This window comes from Aquarana catesbeiana, linkage group LG02 (genome assembly GCF_042186555.1).
Source record: "Aquarana catesbeiana isolate 2022-GZ linkage group LG02, ASM4218655v1, whole genome shotgun sequence".
In the NCBI taxonomy this organism is placed as follows: Eukaryota; Metazoa; Chordata; class Amphibia; order Anura; family Ranidae; genus Aquarana; species Aquarana catesbeiana.
Genome location: NC_133325.1, coordinates 657,515,271 through 657,535,016, shown reverse-complemented (window position 1 = coordinate 657,535,016; position 19,746 = coordinate 657,515,271). Strand labels below are relative to the sequence as shown.

The following is a 19,746-nucleotide window of genomic DNA, read 5'->3' as shown; positions in this document are numbered from 1 at the left end:
TGAATTTTCACACCTAGATACCTACATTTAGAGGTGATCCGCAGAGAACAATTCAGAGGCAAAACAAAATCAGGAGCCTCATCTATAAAAAAAAAAATTTGATTTGCTCCATTTAACCAGAAATCCAGAGAACTGGCCAGAGCTCTGGATTACTTGCAGAACCTGTGGCAAAGTCGTTCCCGGGTCCCTGAGATATATGAGCATATGGTCCGCATAAAGTAAGACTCGCTCCTCCAAGGAGATGATGGGAATCCCCCGAACCACCATGGGTAGAATTTTGAATGAAAATTCTCTGGGAAAAAATGTTCTAGGAAAGTTTGTCCATTTTTTGAATCACTTAGTAGGTCCATTCCGTTCCTCCTTCCATTCTGGAACAGAAGGAGGAAATACAGAGGGCCAAATTATTTTTGTAAAAACCTAGCTAAAGGAAGTTGAATTTTCACAAATAGATACCTAAATTTAGAGGTGATCTGCAGAGAACAATTCAGAGGCAGCACAAAATCAGGAGTCTCATCTATCAAAAAAAGATTTGATTTGCTCCAATAAACCCGCAATCAGAGAACTGGCCAAAGCTCTGGATTACTTGCAGAACCTGTGGCAAGGTTGTCCGCGAGTCCCTGAGATATATGAGCATATGGTCCGCATAAAGCAAGACTCGTTCCTCCAAGGAGACGATGGGAATCCCCTGAACCACCATGGGTAGAATTTTGAATGAAAATTCTTTGGTAAAAAAATGTTCTAAGAAAGTTTGTCCATTTTTCAAATCATTAGTAGGTCAAATTGATGTTTGATGAGAAAATTCGAAGGAGCAGGATGGAAATGTTTTCTCCGATGAACAAATTTCTACCAGTGTATATGGTTTTTGTTCGGTAAATTCCAAAATCAAATGTTAAAAGCAGACAAAGTGTGTGGAAGGACATAGGAATGTTGTGAGAATTTTCCTCAGACTTTTCCTCTCCATCTTTAGAGGCAGCTGACTTCTTTGTTCCTACAATCTCTTCACATAAAGTTCCTCCTCAAAGTTCCTCAGTCAGCCGGTTGCTGGGCGGTCCGGCGTTGCTGTCAGGCGCTCCCCCCGCCCCCTGGCGGGTGAGTGTCCGTCCAATGCCGATTGTAGAGCCCGGTGTAGGTCGGTATGTCTGGCTGTGCCCGGATGGTGTATATATTTAGCTCTGTGTATAGGCAGACACGGCTCCAGGCGGCAGCTCTATACACTGCGAGCCGGACACAGAAGAGAAGGCTCCGGGCGCCCTCTGCTGGCCGCTCCGGGTAGTGCACCCCCCCGCTGCAGACTGCGGGGACCGCGGGATTGAGAGTGGACCCGGAGCCCGGCAAGCATGAACCCGGGGAGCCGCTCCCATCCGTCCCCGGAGCACGAAAGCGCCAAGCCCGGGGCCGCCCGCCCCCACCCGTCCACGGAAGCCGGCAGCTCGAAGCCCGCCACCCGCACTGAGCCTTCCCCGGAGGCCGACCGATTCGGGGTGCTCAGCACCGAACAGCTCCGGCAGCTGCTGCAGGACGAGGGGAAGCTGCAACGTATCGTCCGCCTGAGCGAGCAGGTGAGCCGGCAGGCCGGCCGGGGAGGGAGCCGCTGGGTGTAGAGAGGTGTCTGGATGGATGGGGGTTCATACATCACCTGAGGAGGAGACATGGACAGGATGCAGACTGTGCCTGTTGAGCCTGGAGACCATCATCCACCCCACCAACCATCCTCAGGACCACATCTCTATACATGGAGCCCCCATCACCTGTGCCATAGACACCCCTTCCATCCATGGTGCCTGACCACCTTCTCCATCCTATGGCCATCAACTGTCACCTATATAGACCTATACATGGGCCTTGGTGGTCATCAGCTCCCCCCTAGGCCCCTGTGTGTCTTATTTCTCCTGCCATTGTCACACATTTCATTGTGCCTCTCCTCCTCTCCATTCCATAGACATCATCATCATCATCTGCACTTGTTTGTCAATAAACAGAACCTGCCGTCTCCATGGATGGAGTTGTGTTGGAGAAACCTGTGCTATGGATGAAGGTTCGTCAAAGGCCTGGCCTCCCTCCCTTCCTTCCAACCAGGGAACCCTCCACACCAAGGCACAGGTCCTTGCAGCATCATTCCTCCATCCATATTCCGAGAGGCTTACAACAAACACACCATCTGGCTGTGTATGGGCAGAGACTAGGGCCTGTACCACCCACATCTCCTGCTTCCAGCCAGCCTGTAGCTCTAGGATGGTGTACACAGAACCTGTAGCGTTCTTTGTCATGCCTCTGTACAGGCCTCCTCTCGGGGTGTGCAGATGTGTGCCAGGTCTTCTACGTTTTATTGGCCGATCACACCTGCCACATCCATTCACCTATAGCCCACCGTTCGCTTTACTCAGCTCCCATACCCTACACCAGTGTTTTGTTATTGTGTTACAGGCCTGCTGGTGGTGACATGCTTTTGTATTGGTGAGCTGATCCCTCAGTCTGTCTTTTTTTTTTTTTTGTCTATTCTTTACGTCTCCCTCCCCTTACATCTTTCCTTTGTTCCCTTTTCTCTCCTCCTCATTATTGTCATTCAGGGTTTTTTTTTTTCTCTCTCTCTCTATTTCTCCCGTCAGGTCTTTGTGTGTTTTATATGTTTGTTTACTTGCATGATGGTCTCCCTCGTAAGGCTTTAGTCATTAGCTGTGTTTTCATACACTGGTTTGTGTACACCGATGTCATTCTGTGTTGGATGTCTACAAGTCTGTGCCGATTTATGTGGTGCTGGCTGATAATGACCCTTTTGTATTATTATAAAATAAAAACATTTATATAAAAATAAAAAATTATATATATATATATATATATATATATATATATATATATATATATATATAATATAGTATCTCACAAGAGTGAGTACACCCCTCACATTTTTGTAAATATTTTCTTCTATCTTTTCATGTGACAACACTGAAGAAATGACACTTTGCTACAATGTAAAGTAGTGAGTGTACAGCTTGTATAACAGTGTAAATTTGTTGTCCCCTCAAAATAACTCAACACAGCCATTAATACCTAAACCACTGGCAACAAAACTGAGTACACCCTTAAGTAAAAATGTCGAAACTGGGCCCAATTAGCCATTTTTCCCCCCCGGTGTCATGTGACTTGTTAGTGTTACAAGGTCTCAGGTGTGAATGGGGAGCAGGTGTGTTAAATTTGGTGTTATCGCTCTCACTCTCTCATACTGGTCAATGAAAGTTCAACATGGCGCCTCATGGCAAAGAACTCTGTGAGGATCTGAAAAAAAGAATTGTTGCTCTACATAAAGATGGCCTAGGCTATAAGAAGATTGCCAAGATCCTGAAACTGAGCTACAGCACGGTGGCCAAGACCGTACAGTGGTTTAAGAGGACAGGTTCCACTCAGAACAGGCCTCAACCATGGTTGACCAAAAAAGTTGAGTGCACATGCTCAGCGACATATCCAGAGGTTGTCTTTGGGAAATAGACGTATGAGTGCTGCCAGCATTGCTGCAGAGGTTGAAGGGGTGGAGGGTCAGCCTGTCAGTGCTCAGACCATATGCTGCACACTATATCAAATTGGTCTGCATGGCTGTCATCCCAGAAGGAAGCCTCTTCTAAAGATGATGCACTAGAAAGCTCACAAACAGTTTGCTGAAGACAAGCAGACTAAGGACATGGATTACCGGAACCATGTCCTGTGGTCTGATGAGACCAAGATAAAGTTATTTTGGTTCACATGGGGGGTTATTTACGAAAGGCAAATCCACTTTGCACTACAAGTGCAAAGTACGCTTGAAATTGCACTGAAGGTGCACTTAGAAGTGCAGTCGCTGTAAATCTGAGGGGTAGATCTGAAATAAGGGGAAGCTCTGCTGATTTTATCATCCAATCATGTGCAAGCCAAAATGCTGTTTTTTTTATTTCCCTTGCATATCCCCTTCGGATCTACAGTGACTGCACTTCCAAGTGCACTTTCAGTGCAATTTCAAGTGCACTTTGCACTTGTAGTTTTCACTTGTAGTGCAAAGTGGATTTGCCTTTAGTAAATAACCCCCACGGTGTCAAGCATGTGTGGCAGCAACCAGGTGAGGAGTACAGAGACAAGTGTGTCTTGCCTACAGTCAAGCATGGTGGTGGGAGTCTCATGGTCTGGGGCTGCATGAGTGCTGCTGACACTGGGGAGCTACAGTTCCTTGAGGGAACCATGAATGCCAACATGTACTGTGACATACTGAAGCAGAGTATGATCCCCTCCCTTCGGAGACTTGGCTGCAGGACAGTATTCCAACATGATAATGACCCCAAACACACTTTCAAGAGGACCACTGCCTTGCTAAAGAAGTGGAGGGTAAAGGTGATGGACTGGCCAAGCATGTCTCCAGACCTAAACCGTATTGAGCATCTGTGGGGCATCCTCAAATGGAAGGTGGAGGAGCACAAAGTCTTTACATCCACCAGCTTTGTTATGTCGTCATGGAGGAGTGGAAGAGGACTCCAGTGGCAACTTGTGAAGCTCTGGGGAACTTCATGCCCAAGAGGGTTACGGCAGTGCTGGAAAATAATTGTGGCCACACAAAATATTGACACTTTGGGCCCAATTTGGACATTTTCACTTAGGGGTGTACTCTCTTTCGTTACCAGTGGTTTAGACATTAATGGCTGTGTGTTGACTTATTTTGGGAGGAGAGCAAATTTACACTGTTATGCAAGCTGTACACTCACTACTTTACATTGTAGCAAAGTGTAATTTCTTCAGTGTTGTCACATGAAAAAATATTTACAAAAATGTGAGGGGTGTACTCACTTTTGTGGGATACTGTACACAAGTTCATAGAGTTTATATGTATATGTGTGTGTGTGTGTGTGTGTATATAAAAATCAGAGAGGCACCTTCTTCAACATGGTTCTTTGACCTGCTGGAAAAAATTAAGTTGGCAGTTACGAATACGGTACCTGCTGACTTTAGATAAAAGGAAGAGTAGGTAGAAAGGAGCACCCAGTGTCAAGTAAATTGGAAGGTGATTTTGAGGACGTTTATTGGAGTTTGTAACACATGACATGACAAGCCGACGTGTTTCGGGGAGACAAAGACTCCCCCTTCTTCAGGGCAGACGGATGTTTGTCTGAGTGTCGACTGTGCTCGCTGAGGCAATGTTGTTACAATCTCCAATAAACGCCTTAAAGTGGTTCTAAAGTCTATGCATTATGATAAAACACCTTCTGTGTGCAGCAGCCCCCTCTAATACTTGCGTAAGCCCCATCTTGATCCGGCGATGTTGCAGAAGAGTCTTGGCTGTCCAAGTCTCTCTCTCTCCTCATTGGCTGAGACAGCAGTGGGCCACCATTGGCTCTCGCTGCTGTCAGTCTAAGTCAGTGAGCTAATTGGGGGGGTCAAGCCGCGACTCTGTGTCACACAAGACACACAGAGCAGTGGCTCCAGTGCCCCCATTGCAAGCTACCTAATTTGGGGGCACTTGGCAGAAGGGAGGGACTCAAGGAGAGGTGGATCTGGGCTGCTTTGTATCACATTAAAATTTACCTTTCAACTTGCATTTACTGGACATCAGGCGCTCCTTTTTACCTACTCTTCCTAGTTCACATGTGGAAATGACCTTAAGGTAGTACCCAGAGATAGCAGCCCAGGCCCCATTAAATAAAGGACTGACTCCCCATCTTTTTCAAGTTGGGCACAAACTATTGGAAGCAAGACCTTCTCCCTCGCCCACTCCATCACCCACCCACAACTAGTGACTTACTGAGTCAGTCCCACGCGGTCTCCAACCCCAATGAGCTGACTTTTAATAAAAGGGCACTTGCTTGTCCAGGGGTCCAGCACCATACTAGCCCAAATTGTTTTTTTCACCGATCTTCTGGTCCCCGGGACCAGCATGTTGACTGTGGGCAGCCGGCTGTGATTCCTTTCGGCTTCACAGCTGGCTGCGCATGCGTGATTCACGTTGCGCTTTGTGAATGGTCCCACAGCCTTCTGGGACCTGTGAAACAAGAAAAAAGAAAACCGCAATGTAAAAGCCTTAATCGGTCTGGTATCAACAGTCTCCAGGTGACAAAGGAGAAGACACGAGAACCACTGCTCACTGACGCGTTTCAAAGGAATACCTTCTTCCTCAGAGCCTCCTTCTGGGACCTGTGACATGTCCTAGAAGGTTGCAGGTGGGGTGGGGGGGGGTTGAGAAATTCTGGTGGATTGCCACATCGATCCGACTAAAAGTGGGAGTGGGAACCTGTCAAAACCTGGTACCCGCAACCCCCTCCCCCAAAAAAGTAAAAAAATGGCATTACCGCTAATGGGGGGGGAGGTGGACTTCTGGTGGATCGCTGCATCGATCCGACTAGTGGGAGTGGGCATAAGGCGGAACTTCCCATTTTGGGGTAATTTCCGATTTTAAACTCTTTCAAATTAAATCTTTCTTTTTCAGACAGCTTTCAGCTAAATGTTCCTGTTTTGTTCCTTTTTTTTACAACATAATTAGTCTTTGTTTCTATTGTAAAGCACTTTGAGACAGTATATAAAAGGCACTATATAAAGTTTATCATTATTATTATTTATGGTTATATTTTTAAGTTCTTTTGAGGAATAGTGTTTAGTGACTTGTAGGACTGTGAAAGTAGAGGTATGTCTCGTTAAAGTGGAGCTAAATAGAACTAACAAAAAACTGAGCAGGCAGCTCCTTATTGCAGAAGGGACATGCAATGCCTCTACAATAACAAATAATGACCTACCTGCATTCATGGCAAACTCCAGTTGTGTCAGAATGATGGACTCCCGTGCATGTAATGATGTAATTTAAGAGGCCAAAAACCTGGTATCTGGAATTAGCTGGAGAGAAGGTGACAGCTGGCAGCCCAAAAGAGGAAGCTACGCTTTAAGGCCCCCTCCCCCATCCTCCTTCAGTAATGGCTTTTTTGAGGGGGGGGGCGGGTACCTTGTTTTGACAGGTACCCACTTCTGCTCGGATCACCTAGGCCAGTGATGGCGAACCTTGGCACCCCAGATGTTTTGGAACTACATTTCCCATGATGCTCATGCACTCTGCAGTGTAGTTGAGCATCATGGGAAATGTAGTTCCAAAACATCTGGGGTGCCAAGGTTCGCCATCACTGACCTATGCGATCGAAGCAGAAGCTCTCTCCCCCCCCCCCATCAAAGTTCCCAGTAGACTATGGGACCATTCGCAAGTGTGGTTCGAGTACGCATGCTGCAGGCTGTCACAGCCAGGTACCCACAGTTGAGATGCGAGCGCTGGGAACAGAAGGTCCGATGGAAAGAATGGCTCTAGTGAGCACATCGCTGGATCCTGGTACGGGTGAGTGTCGGTTTATTAGAAGTCAGCAGCTACAATTTTTGTAGCTGCTGACTTTTAATAAACACAAATATCACTGGAGTTCCTCTTTAACTGCCACATCGCTGGAATGCAGAGGTTAGTATTTCTTTGAGTTTAGTTCCATTTTAAAATGTAACTTGACCTATAACTATTAGGCCCCATTCACACATTCAGTTGTGCCCTTCCACATATAAGTGTAAGGCCGCTTGAAGCTTGTAGCGTGAAAAAGTACATGAGCTTCTTTTAAGCTACAAGCTTAAAGTTGTTGTTAAGCCACTTTGTAAACTAGTAAACTACACACAATCCCCTCTGTTAGAAAGCATCCCATGCTGCAGTGTATGTTCTTTGTAAAAAAGATGCCCATTTCTACCTGATTTCAGAGCAGCGCTCACGTGACTCCTCGCTGCTCCCTCTCCCGATCTGACAGCTAGAGCGGGGGGGGGGGGGGGCAATCCCCTGCTAACGTCAGTAGGGAGAAGGGGAGCAGCAAGGAGTCACATGAGGGGCGCTGTGAAATCAAGAAGTAATGGGCATATTTTTTACAAAGAACAGACACTGCAGCATAGGACACTTTCTAACAGAGGGGACTGTGTGTATTTTCTACAGTTATTTCAGCGGGGGGGGGGGGGGGGGGGTCACTGGTATCTGCTGACAGGGGAGAGAGGACAGAGGAGAGCTGCGGCTGATGGAGGCACGTAAACTGACCACGGTGTCAGGGCCCAGCAGCCATGATAAACCGTGGTCAGTTTACAGGGGTTGAGATCATAGCCAGGCAGGATCAGCCAGGTATTTCAGGTGATACAGGGGGCCAAATTAGACAGCACAAGCACTGAGCTGTATAACATGCTTTAAAGTAACAGGATCCAATTTTTTTACGGTTGCAAACACTTTAATGCTGGGTTCACACTAGTGCGAATGTGATGCTTCCTCGCATCCAAATCGCATGACAGGAGAGTGTGCCTGGCTCTCAGTGGAGTTGGTTCACACATCTCCGTGGTGGCAGCAGAGTGGATTGCACAGAGGTCCTGTGTGTGTTTGGCTCAGTTTCAGGTCCGAATTCGGGCCTGATTGGTCCTTGAAACGGAGAACAGGGATGGATGCATCAGACCCCTGCTGTGAGCCGCATCCGCACTATGTGAGAACCCAGCCTACGTGTTTTTGGCCCCAATAGACTTCAATCGGAATGTCCAAAAAAGTGCAAAACATGTATATTGCACATCTGTTTTTCACCTGGTAATTAACTTTCTATTGGCTAAAAATAATAATAAAAAAATGCTCAAGCAAAACCGCTTAAAACAAAGCCTGTAAAAACGACCAAAGACGCTCAGCTCAAGTGTGAAAGCAACTTGATGGTGCTGGCTCTCTGAAAAACCAAGCATGTCATGTCCTTTAATTCTATGTTTTACCAAGTCTGTTAGTGTCTGGATTTATTATAGTGTATTGCTAAATTTGATGTCGCTCACCCTATTTTCAATAGTTATCTGCAGCATCCAGGCATTCAATCAAAGAATGAGTGCAAAAGTGCAAAATATTCTATAAAGTACACAATGCAAACCGATGAACCAGGCATTTAAAGGTTTTTTTGTTTTTTTTATTTAGTTTGTTATTGAGTGTTAGATTTCCTGTAACATTTTTATAGCGGTACTAAACCACCACACAAAAAAAAAATCAGGCCCTCTGCAGGTTTAAGTTAAAATGTGCTAATATGAACGGCATACTTACCGGCACACGGAGCCCTCCAGCAGAGCGCTGTCACGGCACCCTGACGCTTCTATTATCACTCAGTCTTCCTTCTGAGTTCACAGGCTCCAGCTGTATGAATGGTCTGGGCTGCCATGATGTCAGTCCTACGCATGTGCACGGGAGCCCCGACACAGAACTTTGAAGGTACCACACGGGTATACCATTTCTTCAGAGTAAATGCGCTGGTGACATCACCGGCTGCATTCCTTGTGAATATCTCCTAAACACCACAAGTTTAGGAGATAGTTACTGTACCTACAGATAAGCCTTATTATAGGAGGTACAAAAAGTGCAGCGCTAAATATAAATAAACAGCTAATAATAATAACATATCAGCATAATAAAGTGAACAATGCAGAATGGAAAAAGTTTAGTGACATAACATCATCTGTTTAAATAGTCCAAAATAGTGAAGAGAGACAAAAGTTCATATTCAATGGTGATTATGGAAAAAATCCAAACGTTGACTTAAGCAGTCACCACGACAAGTACATCCACCACCCAGAAGAGGAGATTGAATACACTTACCATGAGGAAGCTTTAACCAAGCATGTAGTAATGATGGTCAGTATGGTAGTCACAGGGATGGTATTTAAGAGTAGGCAGCCAGGTTCTCCACACCAGCCGGGCCACTTGTCAAATTATAAGCTCGAACATCCATAAAAAACCAAGAGACCTCAACATAGTGTAAAACCGTTTTGCCACGAATATTATTAAAAGGTAAAAACTTACATAGATACTGGGATAATGGGCATCAATAAAAACATCTTCTTGTAGTGATCACATAAGCATTGAAAAAAAGTAGAAAGGGGCGCAATGACATGGAGTGGACTCATCAGAACTGACGCGTTTTATCCACAAAGACCCTACTGGGGTGTAACACCCCAGTTGAAGTCTTTGTGGATGAAACACGTTGGGTCTGATGAGTTTGAGTAATAATAATAGATCACTCTGATGAGTGATCTGAATAATAAATACTCCTAATCTAACAACCTGTTCCTCCTTGAGCAAAGAGATGACCGTTGGACACAATTCCTTGAGGAACTGCCTCAATTAAATCCTTCCCTCCACGATCCCTGGTATTGATATTTTATACAAAGTTATAGCTTGGACCAATAATATATATATATATATATATATATATATATATATATATATATATATATATATATAAAATTATACCTGGCAGAGGATGCGGAAGCAAGTGTGGATCATTATCGTATTGTAAAGTGGAAGGAAAATGATAAATGTTTTTCAAAATGTTTTACAAATAAATATCTGAAACGTGTGGCATGCATTTGTATTCAGCCCCCTTTACTCTGTTACCCCTAACTAATATCTAGTAGAACCAATTGCCTTCAGAAGTCACCTAATTAGTAAATAGAGTCCATCTGTGTAATTTAATCTCAGTGTAGATACGGCTGTTCTGTGAAGCCCTCAGAGGTTTGTTAGAGAACCTTAGTGTACAGACAGCATCATGAAGACCAAGGAACACATCAGACAGGTCAGGGATAAAGTTATGGAGAAGTTAAGAGCAGGGTTAGTTTATAAAAAAATATCCCAAGCTTTGAACATCTCACGGAGCACTGTTCAATCCATCATCCGAAAATGGAAAGAGTATGGCACAACTACCAACCTACTAAGACATGGCCGTCCATCTAAACTGACAGGCCGAGCAAGGAGAGCATTAATCAGAGAAACAGCCAAGAGGCCCATGGTAACTCTGGAGGAGCTGGAGAGATCCACAGCTCAGGTGGGAGAATCTGTCCACAGGACAACTCCTAGTCGTGCACTCCACAAATCTGGCCTTTATGGAAGAGTGGCAAGAAGAAAGCAATTGTTGAAAGAAAGCCATAATAAATCCCGTTTGCAGTTTGCGAGAACCCATGTGGGACACACAGAAAACATGGAAGAAGCTGCTCTGGTCAGATGAGACCAAAATTTAACTTTTTGACCTAAAAGCAAAACACTATGTGTGGCGGAAAACTAGCACTGCACATCACCCTGAACACACCATCCCCACCGTGAAACATGATGGTGGCAGCATCATGTTGTGGGGATGCTTTTCTTCAGAAGGGACAGGGCAGCTGGTCAGAGTTGATGGGAAGATGGATGGAGCCAAATACAGGGCAATCTTAGATGAAAATCTGTTAGAGTCTCCAAAAGACTTGAGACTGTGGCGGAGGTTCATCTTCCAGCGAGAAAACGGCCCTGAACATAGAGCCAGAGCTACAATAGAATGGTTTAGATCAAAGCATATTCATGTGTTAGAATGGCCCAGTCAAAGTTCAGACCTAAATCCAATTGAAAATCTGTGGCAAGACTTTAAAATTGCTGTTCACGGACACTCTCCATTCAATCTGACAGAGCTTGAGCTATTTTACAAAGAAGAATGGGCAAGAATGTCACTGTCTAGTGCACTGACTGTGCAAAGCGACATACCCAAAAAGACTTGCACCTGTAATTGCAGCGAAAGGTGGTTCTACAGAGTATTGACTTGGGAGTTAAATACAAATACACACCACACTTTTCAGATATTTATTTGTAAAGCATTTTGAAAACCGTTTATCATTTTCCTTCCACTTCATAATTATATGCCACTTTGTGTTGTTCTACATAAAATCCCCCCCAAAAATGTTTACATTTTTGGTTGTAGCATGACAAATTGTGGAAAATTTCAAGGAGTGTGAATACTTTTTCAAGGCACTGTGCAAAGGATATAAAAAGTCTACACACCCCTGTTAAAATGTCACGTTTCAAATGTAAAAAATTGAGACACATAAATTATTTCTGAACTTTTTCCACCTTTTAGGCTGGGTTCACACTGCTGCCTGATGCAGCTCGCAGCAGGGGTCCGGTGCATCCCTGTTCTTCGTTTTCAGAGCCAAAGATGCACAGGACTCCTGTGCAAGCCGCTCTGCAGCCGCCCTGGAGATATGTGAACCAGCTCCATAGAGAGCCGGTCAAAATCTCCTGTTATGCGAATTGGAAGCTGGGAAAACCCACATCCAATTAGCACTAGTGTGCCTCAATGTGACCTATCAACTGTATATCTCTATTTATTGAAAATTAAACTGAAATCTTTTTTTTTGGGGGGGGGGGGTGTAATGAAAACTAAAAAACTAAAATAATGTGGTTGCATAAGTGTGCACACCCTCTTATAACTGGGGATGTAGCTGTGTTAAGAATTAAGCAATCACATTCACACTCATGTTAAATAGGAGTCAGTACACACCTGCCATCATTTAAAGTGTCTCTTATTAACCCCAAATAAAGTTCAGCTGTTCTAGTAGGTCTTTCCTGACATTTTCTTAGTCGCATCCTACAGCAAAAGCCATGGTCCGCAGAGAGCTTCCAAAACATCAGTGGGATCTCATTGTTAAAAAGGTATCAGTCAGGAGAGGGGTACAAAAGAATTTCCAAGTCATGAGATATACCATGGAACACAATGAAGAGAGTCATCATTAAGTGGAGAAAATATGGCACAACAGTGACACTACCAAGAACTGGACGTCCCTCCAAAATTGATGAAAACACGAGAAGAAAACTGGTCAGGGAGGCTGACAAGAGGCAGATCGCAACAATAAACGAGCTGCAGGAATATCTGGCAAGTACTGGCTAGATGTGACAACAATCTCCTGTATTTTTCATATGTCTGGGCTATGGGGTAGAGTGGCAAGGTGGAAGCATTTTCTTACGAGGAAAAACATCCAAGCCCGGCTGTGCAAAAACATATCTGAAGTCTCCCAAAAGCATGTGGAAAAATGTGTTATGGTCTGATAAAACCAAGGTTGAACTTTTTGGCCATAAGTCCAAAAGATATGTTTGGCAGCATGTGCCTTGTTTTTGCATATCTTTTGGAATTATGGCCAAAAAGTTCAACCATGGTCTTATCAGACCATAACACATTTTCCCACATGCTTTTGGGAGACTTTAAATGTGTTTTTGCTTAATTTAGCTAGGCTTGGATATTTTTCTTCATACATCACCAAAAGAACACCATACCCACAGTGAAGCATGGTGGTGGCAGCATCATGCTTTGGGGCTGTTTTTCTTCAGCTGGAACAGGGGCCTTAGTCAAGGTAGGAATTATGAACAGTTCCAAATATCAGTCAATATTGGGACAAAACCTTCAGGCTTCTGCTAGAAAGCTGAACAGGAAGAGGAACTTCATCTTTCAGCAGGACAACGACCCAAAGCATACGTTCAAATCAGCAAAGGAATGGCTTCACCAGAAGATTAAAGTTTTGGAATGGCCCAGCTAGAGCACAGACCTGAATCCGATTGAAAATCTGTGGGGTGATTTGAAGAGGGCTGTGCACAGGAGATACCCTCGCAATCTGACAGATTTGGAGTGTTTTTGCAAAGAAGAGTGGGCAAATATTGCCAGGTCAAGATGTGCCATGATGTGCGGAAGATGTGCCATGCTGATAGACTCGTACACAAAAAGAGTGCTGCAATAAAATCAAAAGGTGCTTCAACAAAGTAGTCTTTTATGGGTGTGCACACTTATGCAACCAATTATTTTAATTTTTTTATTTTTACTTCCCTCCACCTAAAAGATTTACATTTGTTGTTCAACTGAGTTGTACAGTTTATAGGTCACATTAAAGGTGGAAAAAAGTTCTGAAATAATTTATTTTTGTCTCATTTTTTTTTTTATATCATGGGTAGACTTTTTATATCCACTGTATGTATGTATATATAAAATATCCATACCTGGAATTCCTACTTAAATTGTGCCTTCATTCATAAAATGGACACCCTCACATCTGCAACCCCTCCCCCCCACCCTTTTACACAAAAGGATATAGTTGTTTTAAAGTGGAGAAGAAAAGAAAAGTAAAACTAAAATAAAAAGTGTAAAAAAGAAACTGCAGTGAAACAAATCTACCTGCCTATTTGTAGTCGTATGTTTAATGTAAACTGCGCCCGCACATCTAAGTGTACATTTTCCGCATTCTGCATGTGTGCCAGGGTAAATGAACTCCTATGCATGTGCAGTAGTGATGTGATCCCTTGCTGGCCAATCAAAGCAGCCAAAGATCCAGCACCTGGAAGAAGCAGAGGAGAGTCAGTGAGGGACCTTGTAGATGTTGGATTGTTGGAGAGGAGGTAAGTAGTTTGTGGCTTTGTTCTGCTTTCAATCAGGCAGTTTGAAGAGCTCCGGTCAGTTATAAAGGAAATTAAAATTCAGCAGCTATAAATACTGTAGTTGCTGACTTTTAATATACAGACACTTACCAGCCCAGGGATTCAGCGCCGTCATCACCCGGGCAGGGGCGGATCCAGAGTCTATTCTCGGGAGGGTCACTGCCAAAATTTTTGCGGGCAACTTGTCGGGGCAATGCCTGGTGTTGGAGCTTCAATCACCACAGCACCATGGTTGTTATGGTGTCAGGATGATTGAAGCGCATTATTTCTATTATTACATTGTAATGTATAATGAAATAGTTCAACTCACTATAATGCAGAATCAGTGGGAGCCCTTAGCGTGTCACTTGCCATCATTGCCTGCCACCAGATGCGGATTGTCACTTGCCAGTGGCCAGTGACAGTGTCCCTGTTGTCCCAGAGTGAGGGCGGGCAGTGAGAGATGATGTAATCTCTCTGCTGCCAGTGCCTGCACAGTAATGGCAGTCTTGGACAGGGTGGATGCAGCCAGGTGGAAGGGAGGACAAAGTGGGAACAGCCAGGTGGAGGGGAGGACAGGGTGGGAGCAACCAGTGATAAGGTCCTGTACCTCTATGGAAGCATGCATCCCCGCCCCCCTCATCCCCCCACCCCGAGGTAAGTTCATGGCCTCATGGTCCCTCTTCTCCTCTCACAGTCCTCTCTCCCCTCTTCCTCTTCCCCCTCCCCCTCCCACTTGGCATGTTTGGGGCTGCAGTGCTCTCTCAGGAATTCATCCTGGGGCCTGCTGGTTTCCAGGACTACATGTCCCATAATCCTCTAGTTGTTAGTTTCCTAGCCATTGGCCTTGAATGTAGCCAATAGGAGCAGGCATTGCCCGGTGAATGAGAGCTGCTCGGCTCAAAGAGGAGAAGAAGGGATGGAAATCCCCCGCAGCTGCGGCTCTGCCTGTGTCCCTTCACATAGCCTGTCAGTTTTGGTGCCGCTGCCCTGTGTCCTGTGGCAGCAGCGGCTGGTGGAATGTGCGAGGGGGGTCGGCATCAGCACGCGCTACTACACAAAAAAAAGGCAATTTAATTGGGGAGGCACAGTATATTGTTGCCACTGGTGAGAGATGTCATCTCTCTGCTTACTCACCCGTGGCAGTGGCCCACTCAGCCACCGACAGCCTGTTCACTATTTTCGGGGGGGGGGGGCAATCGCCCTGTTGCCCCCCCCGTCCTGGATCCACCCCTGCACCTTGGCTAGTTTTTTACCAGTCTTTAGGTCCACGGCGCCACTATCTTGCTTGTGGGAAGCCTGCTGTGACTTCCTGATGTTTCACAGCTGGCCTCCCACTGTGCATGCTTGAGACACACTGGGCTTTCTCACTAGTCCCGCAATCTCCTGGGACATGTGACTTATCCCAGGAGGCTGCGGGCAGAGGAGGGAGGCCAAACTTCCGCTGTGCCTGCCTGTGCCAGAATAGAAGTTGATACCTATCAGAAATAGGTACCCACTCCCAGAAAAAAAAAAAAAAACATCCAAAAGTAGGAGAGGATTGGGGGAGGAGGAGGACTGGCGGAACCTTCTTTTTTTAGGTGAAATTCCGCTACATCCATGCCTAGGTGAAGATGAGGCAAAAAGAATTCTCCCCAGCAGAACACAGCAAATAATTTGCTACTCTATCCAAAATGAAAACAAACAACTTTGTCTTTACATACACTTTAAGTCCCCATTAACACCCTATTTGTGCCTATGGAACTGAAAAGGTTCCTGCACTATTTTTGACGATTTTATGTTCGACTTGCGTTGACATCTGTGCATGAAATCAGATGTCAGTAAACCGCACATGAAATTGCGCTACTTCAGCTGAAGTAGTGAGATTTCAAAGCCGCATTCTATGTGAACCAGAGCTAAGGCCTTGTTCGACAGGCAGCCAAAAGAGGCCTTGTGGCTCTTGTTTTTGGTGTTCCCCAACAGTCTGGCAGCTCTCTTCATTGATTTTAAAATGGCGAGTGGATACAGCTGCACACTTGTATACAATGAGTTGCCTCGCGTTGTGGTGAGACAAAAAAAAACACTGCCTACAGAGTTCAGCAGGCATTAAAGCTTTGCAAGCAACACCATTGACTTTTATTGTAATGCACCTATAGCATTTTTGGCATGTTTAAAAAGAAACACAGCAAGGAGGGCATTAAAAAAGAGTTGCTTGACACAAAGGCAGTGTTAAAATTCAACACCTGTGTGAACATGGCACAAGTATAGTATAAGTTGGGTTCCTTATACTATACAATATTGTGTACTAATTTGAGTCCAACACAGCAGGTTCTATAACTTAGTAGAAGTTTTTGGTGATACAAAAGGATTCATAAATAGAGAAATATGTTTGTGCTCAGTGAGGCTTAAAGCAGAACTTTACCAGGGAACATATATTCCACATAAATAAATAATAATAAAATAAAGTGGAACTAAATTAATTGTTTTAACGGTTTCAGAAAACAGTTACATTCCTGGAATCCAGGCATTGCTAACTGTCACATTTGTTTGTGTCCCTCAACCAAACTGTCAAACCATCAAATGGCTGGTGTCATATCTGACCACACGTGCAGCACCATGGCAGTTGCAGATTAAACAGAAGCAGCTTCCTTGGCTGTAAAGGATAGGAGGGTTTATTCCATTTTAAGGCTGTCAGCAGATCGGCCTCTACAAATTCGGCAGTGCCTTAAAAATAGAGAGCAACTGAGCATGTGAAACAGTGTATTACTGGATTTTAAACAGTATAGACACTTATTTTTAATGTTTAACATAGCTATATCTGCAAAAGGGGTCGGCCTGAAGTGATCTAGCAGGACTGGATTTTCTAACTAAAGTTCCACTTTAATGAAAACATATAGTGATAAAGTATGAAAGCTGCTCCTTATAATAACACTGGTTACTTGGCTGTCATGCTAATCCAGTGGCATTGGTATCCTTTAAGTCCCTGACCGGAAATCAGTATGCAGCATAAGAATTCTCACTTCATTCTGACTTTTTCTGTGCTGGCCCTCTTTGCTAGCATATTCATCAGGAAGTCAGCAATGGCAACCTGCATATTTTTCTCATTTCAAGTTTCTTGGATACTTTCAGGATTCCGGATACTGGCGATGGCATTCTACAGTTATTGCTTGTTTTGTGAGGACAGTATCAGGTGAACTCTAGAAAACATTGAACAAATATTGATCGGTAGTTCAATTCTTTGATTTGTTTCTGTCAGGCAAATAAAAAGCACAGCTGTTTCACGAGAGGCAGATTTTGCAGAGCTGCTACCTTTCAAACATATGTCATAAGAGTCAACAGATGCGACTGCTGCTATAGCCCAGAGGCAAGCCTCTTTATTTCACTACTGCTAAACACAGACGTGCTATGGCGGTTGGCCAGTGAAGCCAGGGGGCAGCTGGATATCTTTTAAAACTTAAAACAGCTTGCAGGACCTGTTTGTTCACATTAGAGGGATGGCAGGCTGCTATGTCTATGCTGTCAGAGAAAAAGTGAGAGGAGCTGTGATTTTAGTGCCTCTGTTGTAAAATCTGGAGATTATTTTCTCCACAGTGTCTGCAGCTACAGAGGTCAGTTAGGAATACATAAATGCTTCAATCATCTGGGAACTGATGCAATTCAAAATGTATATAACACAGTTTAAGTTATGCCTCGTTTCCACTGAGCAGATCGGTTCGGGTCGGTACAGTTTGGAAGGCCTAGAATGGTCTTACCCATTCAGGTGAGCGTTTCCACTGCAAGTGGGACCGCCAGGGGCCATACGTGGGTTTAGAAAAAATGCCTAGCATGGCATCACACGTCCGCCAATCAGTGGAATGTATTGTAGCTCCGCCCTAACCAAACCATACCATTTTCTATGGCCCCACATCTGAAGCAGGACCCAGAATGGTGTGGTTCGGTTCGGTTGTATGGGCCGCTTTTATAATGGAAACACTCAAAATAGTGTACTGTTCCGAACCAAACCAATCCGCTCAGTGGAAACGAGGCATTAGACACCCAAAAGCTGAACCTGTTGTAATGATATATTTATTGTCACTGCTACTAAAAACTAAGGCCTAATGTACACTGTGTGTTTAGCCTTAATGACTCCAAAGTTTTCGGTGCAGGTGGAAGGCACAGACGCACAGTCCAGCCCCACTACCAGCAGCCTGTAAAAGTAAAAAAGAGGCTCACAGCTGCTATGTTTGGACAATGCACCGAATGCTACTAATGTGTAGGGCAGTATGGAGGAGCATACTGCCCCAAACATCAGACTCACTCGTGCCCCCAGGCCAAGCACCTAGTGTGAAGGGGGCCAAATAATTTCTACAGGTTTTCTTAATTACAGTTAAAAGTACATGAGACTATTCATCCACCTGCTGAGATAGATGTGCCTCATTAAGTGTCACAAAGTCCCATATTCCTTTAACAAACTCAGAAGTGGTCAGATTGATATGGGTGTAAGGGTGGTAAGCGAAGAACTGAGTAGCATAAAACACTCATATAGGCTACTAATATGCAACTCGATAAAAGCAAGCGATGTTCCCAATTTCAAGCAACGCTTGTAATAATGGGGCCTATTCTCATACCTTTATAGGAAGTCTGTACCGAAAATACACAGGCTGTCTTTACTAAACTTCTTTGTTAAAAAGGTTAGCTATATGGCTATAATGTTCATCCAAAGGCTTCAATACTTTCTGGAAAACTAAGTTGCATGCTTGTTCAGTGACTTGAAGTATTGTTTGAAGAGATGACCAGTCAATCAGCGTTTTAGGGGAAGGTCAGCAATGTCCCTCAGTACTGATTTCCTCATAACTCGAGCAGTCATTGGTGCTTTTTGAGGTCTTTCAAAGTTTCTGTTGCAAAACCTCTCTGTGGGCCTTGTGCCAGGTAACTATTGTAGCTGGTCCTAACATTCAAACAAGTCATGCAAGGATAAGTAAATATCTTCCCAGCCACTGACTTCAGGATAATATCTTCCCATCTATGGCTCGCTTATATAAAAGTATATCTAAAGCCAAAACTTTTTTAATGTTGCATAGATTAAGGGAGGGTTAAAACTGACGTCAGTTTTTTGCCATCTGTGTCCGATTAGGGTGGACTTCGCTTCCTGCGGATATCCCCCTCATGGCCAGTTGTCACAGAAACAAGTGCTCCATTTGAAAAGTCCCCCTCTATTCCTGTTCTGGTGGAAACTCAAATTTTTGAATTTACACTCATTTTGATTTTCAGTGACATTAGTGATCAAGACAATAAGGCCCAATACACACTATTAGATTTTCTGCAGATTTTTGTCTTCAGATTTACCATAACCATGTAGTGGAAGGGCCTGTCTGATTGCATACAATTTGAAACTCTTAAGGTTTGACCTCATATTATATGGTTTTGGTAAATCTGAAGACAAAAATCTGCAGAAAATCTGTGTGTATGGGGTCTTAGAGAAAATGAATTTCCATAATGGGGACATAGACAGCAATTAAAACCTGACAGCGTTTCCAACCCCTCACCCCTAAAAAAAATATATATATATA

General features: G+C 44.3%; 1 protein-coding gene across 1 annotated transcript in view; it reads left to right on the top strand.

Annotated features, from left to right (window-relative positions):
• The first annotated feature begins 1,171 nt into the window (after positions 1 to 1,171).
• Positions 1,172 to 19,746, top strand: part of VPS37D (VPS37D subunit of ESCRT-I) — a 49,708-nt gene continuing 31,133 nt past the window's right edge. The window contains exon 1 of the mRNA XM_073616572.1: positions 1,172 to 1,559. Within this exon, the coding sequence (XP_073472673.1) occupies positions 1,338 to 1,559 (222 nt within the window). The 5' untranslated portion in view covers positions 1,172 to 1,337. The remainder of the gene's footprint in view (positions 1,560 to 19,746) is intronic.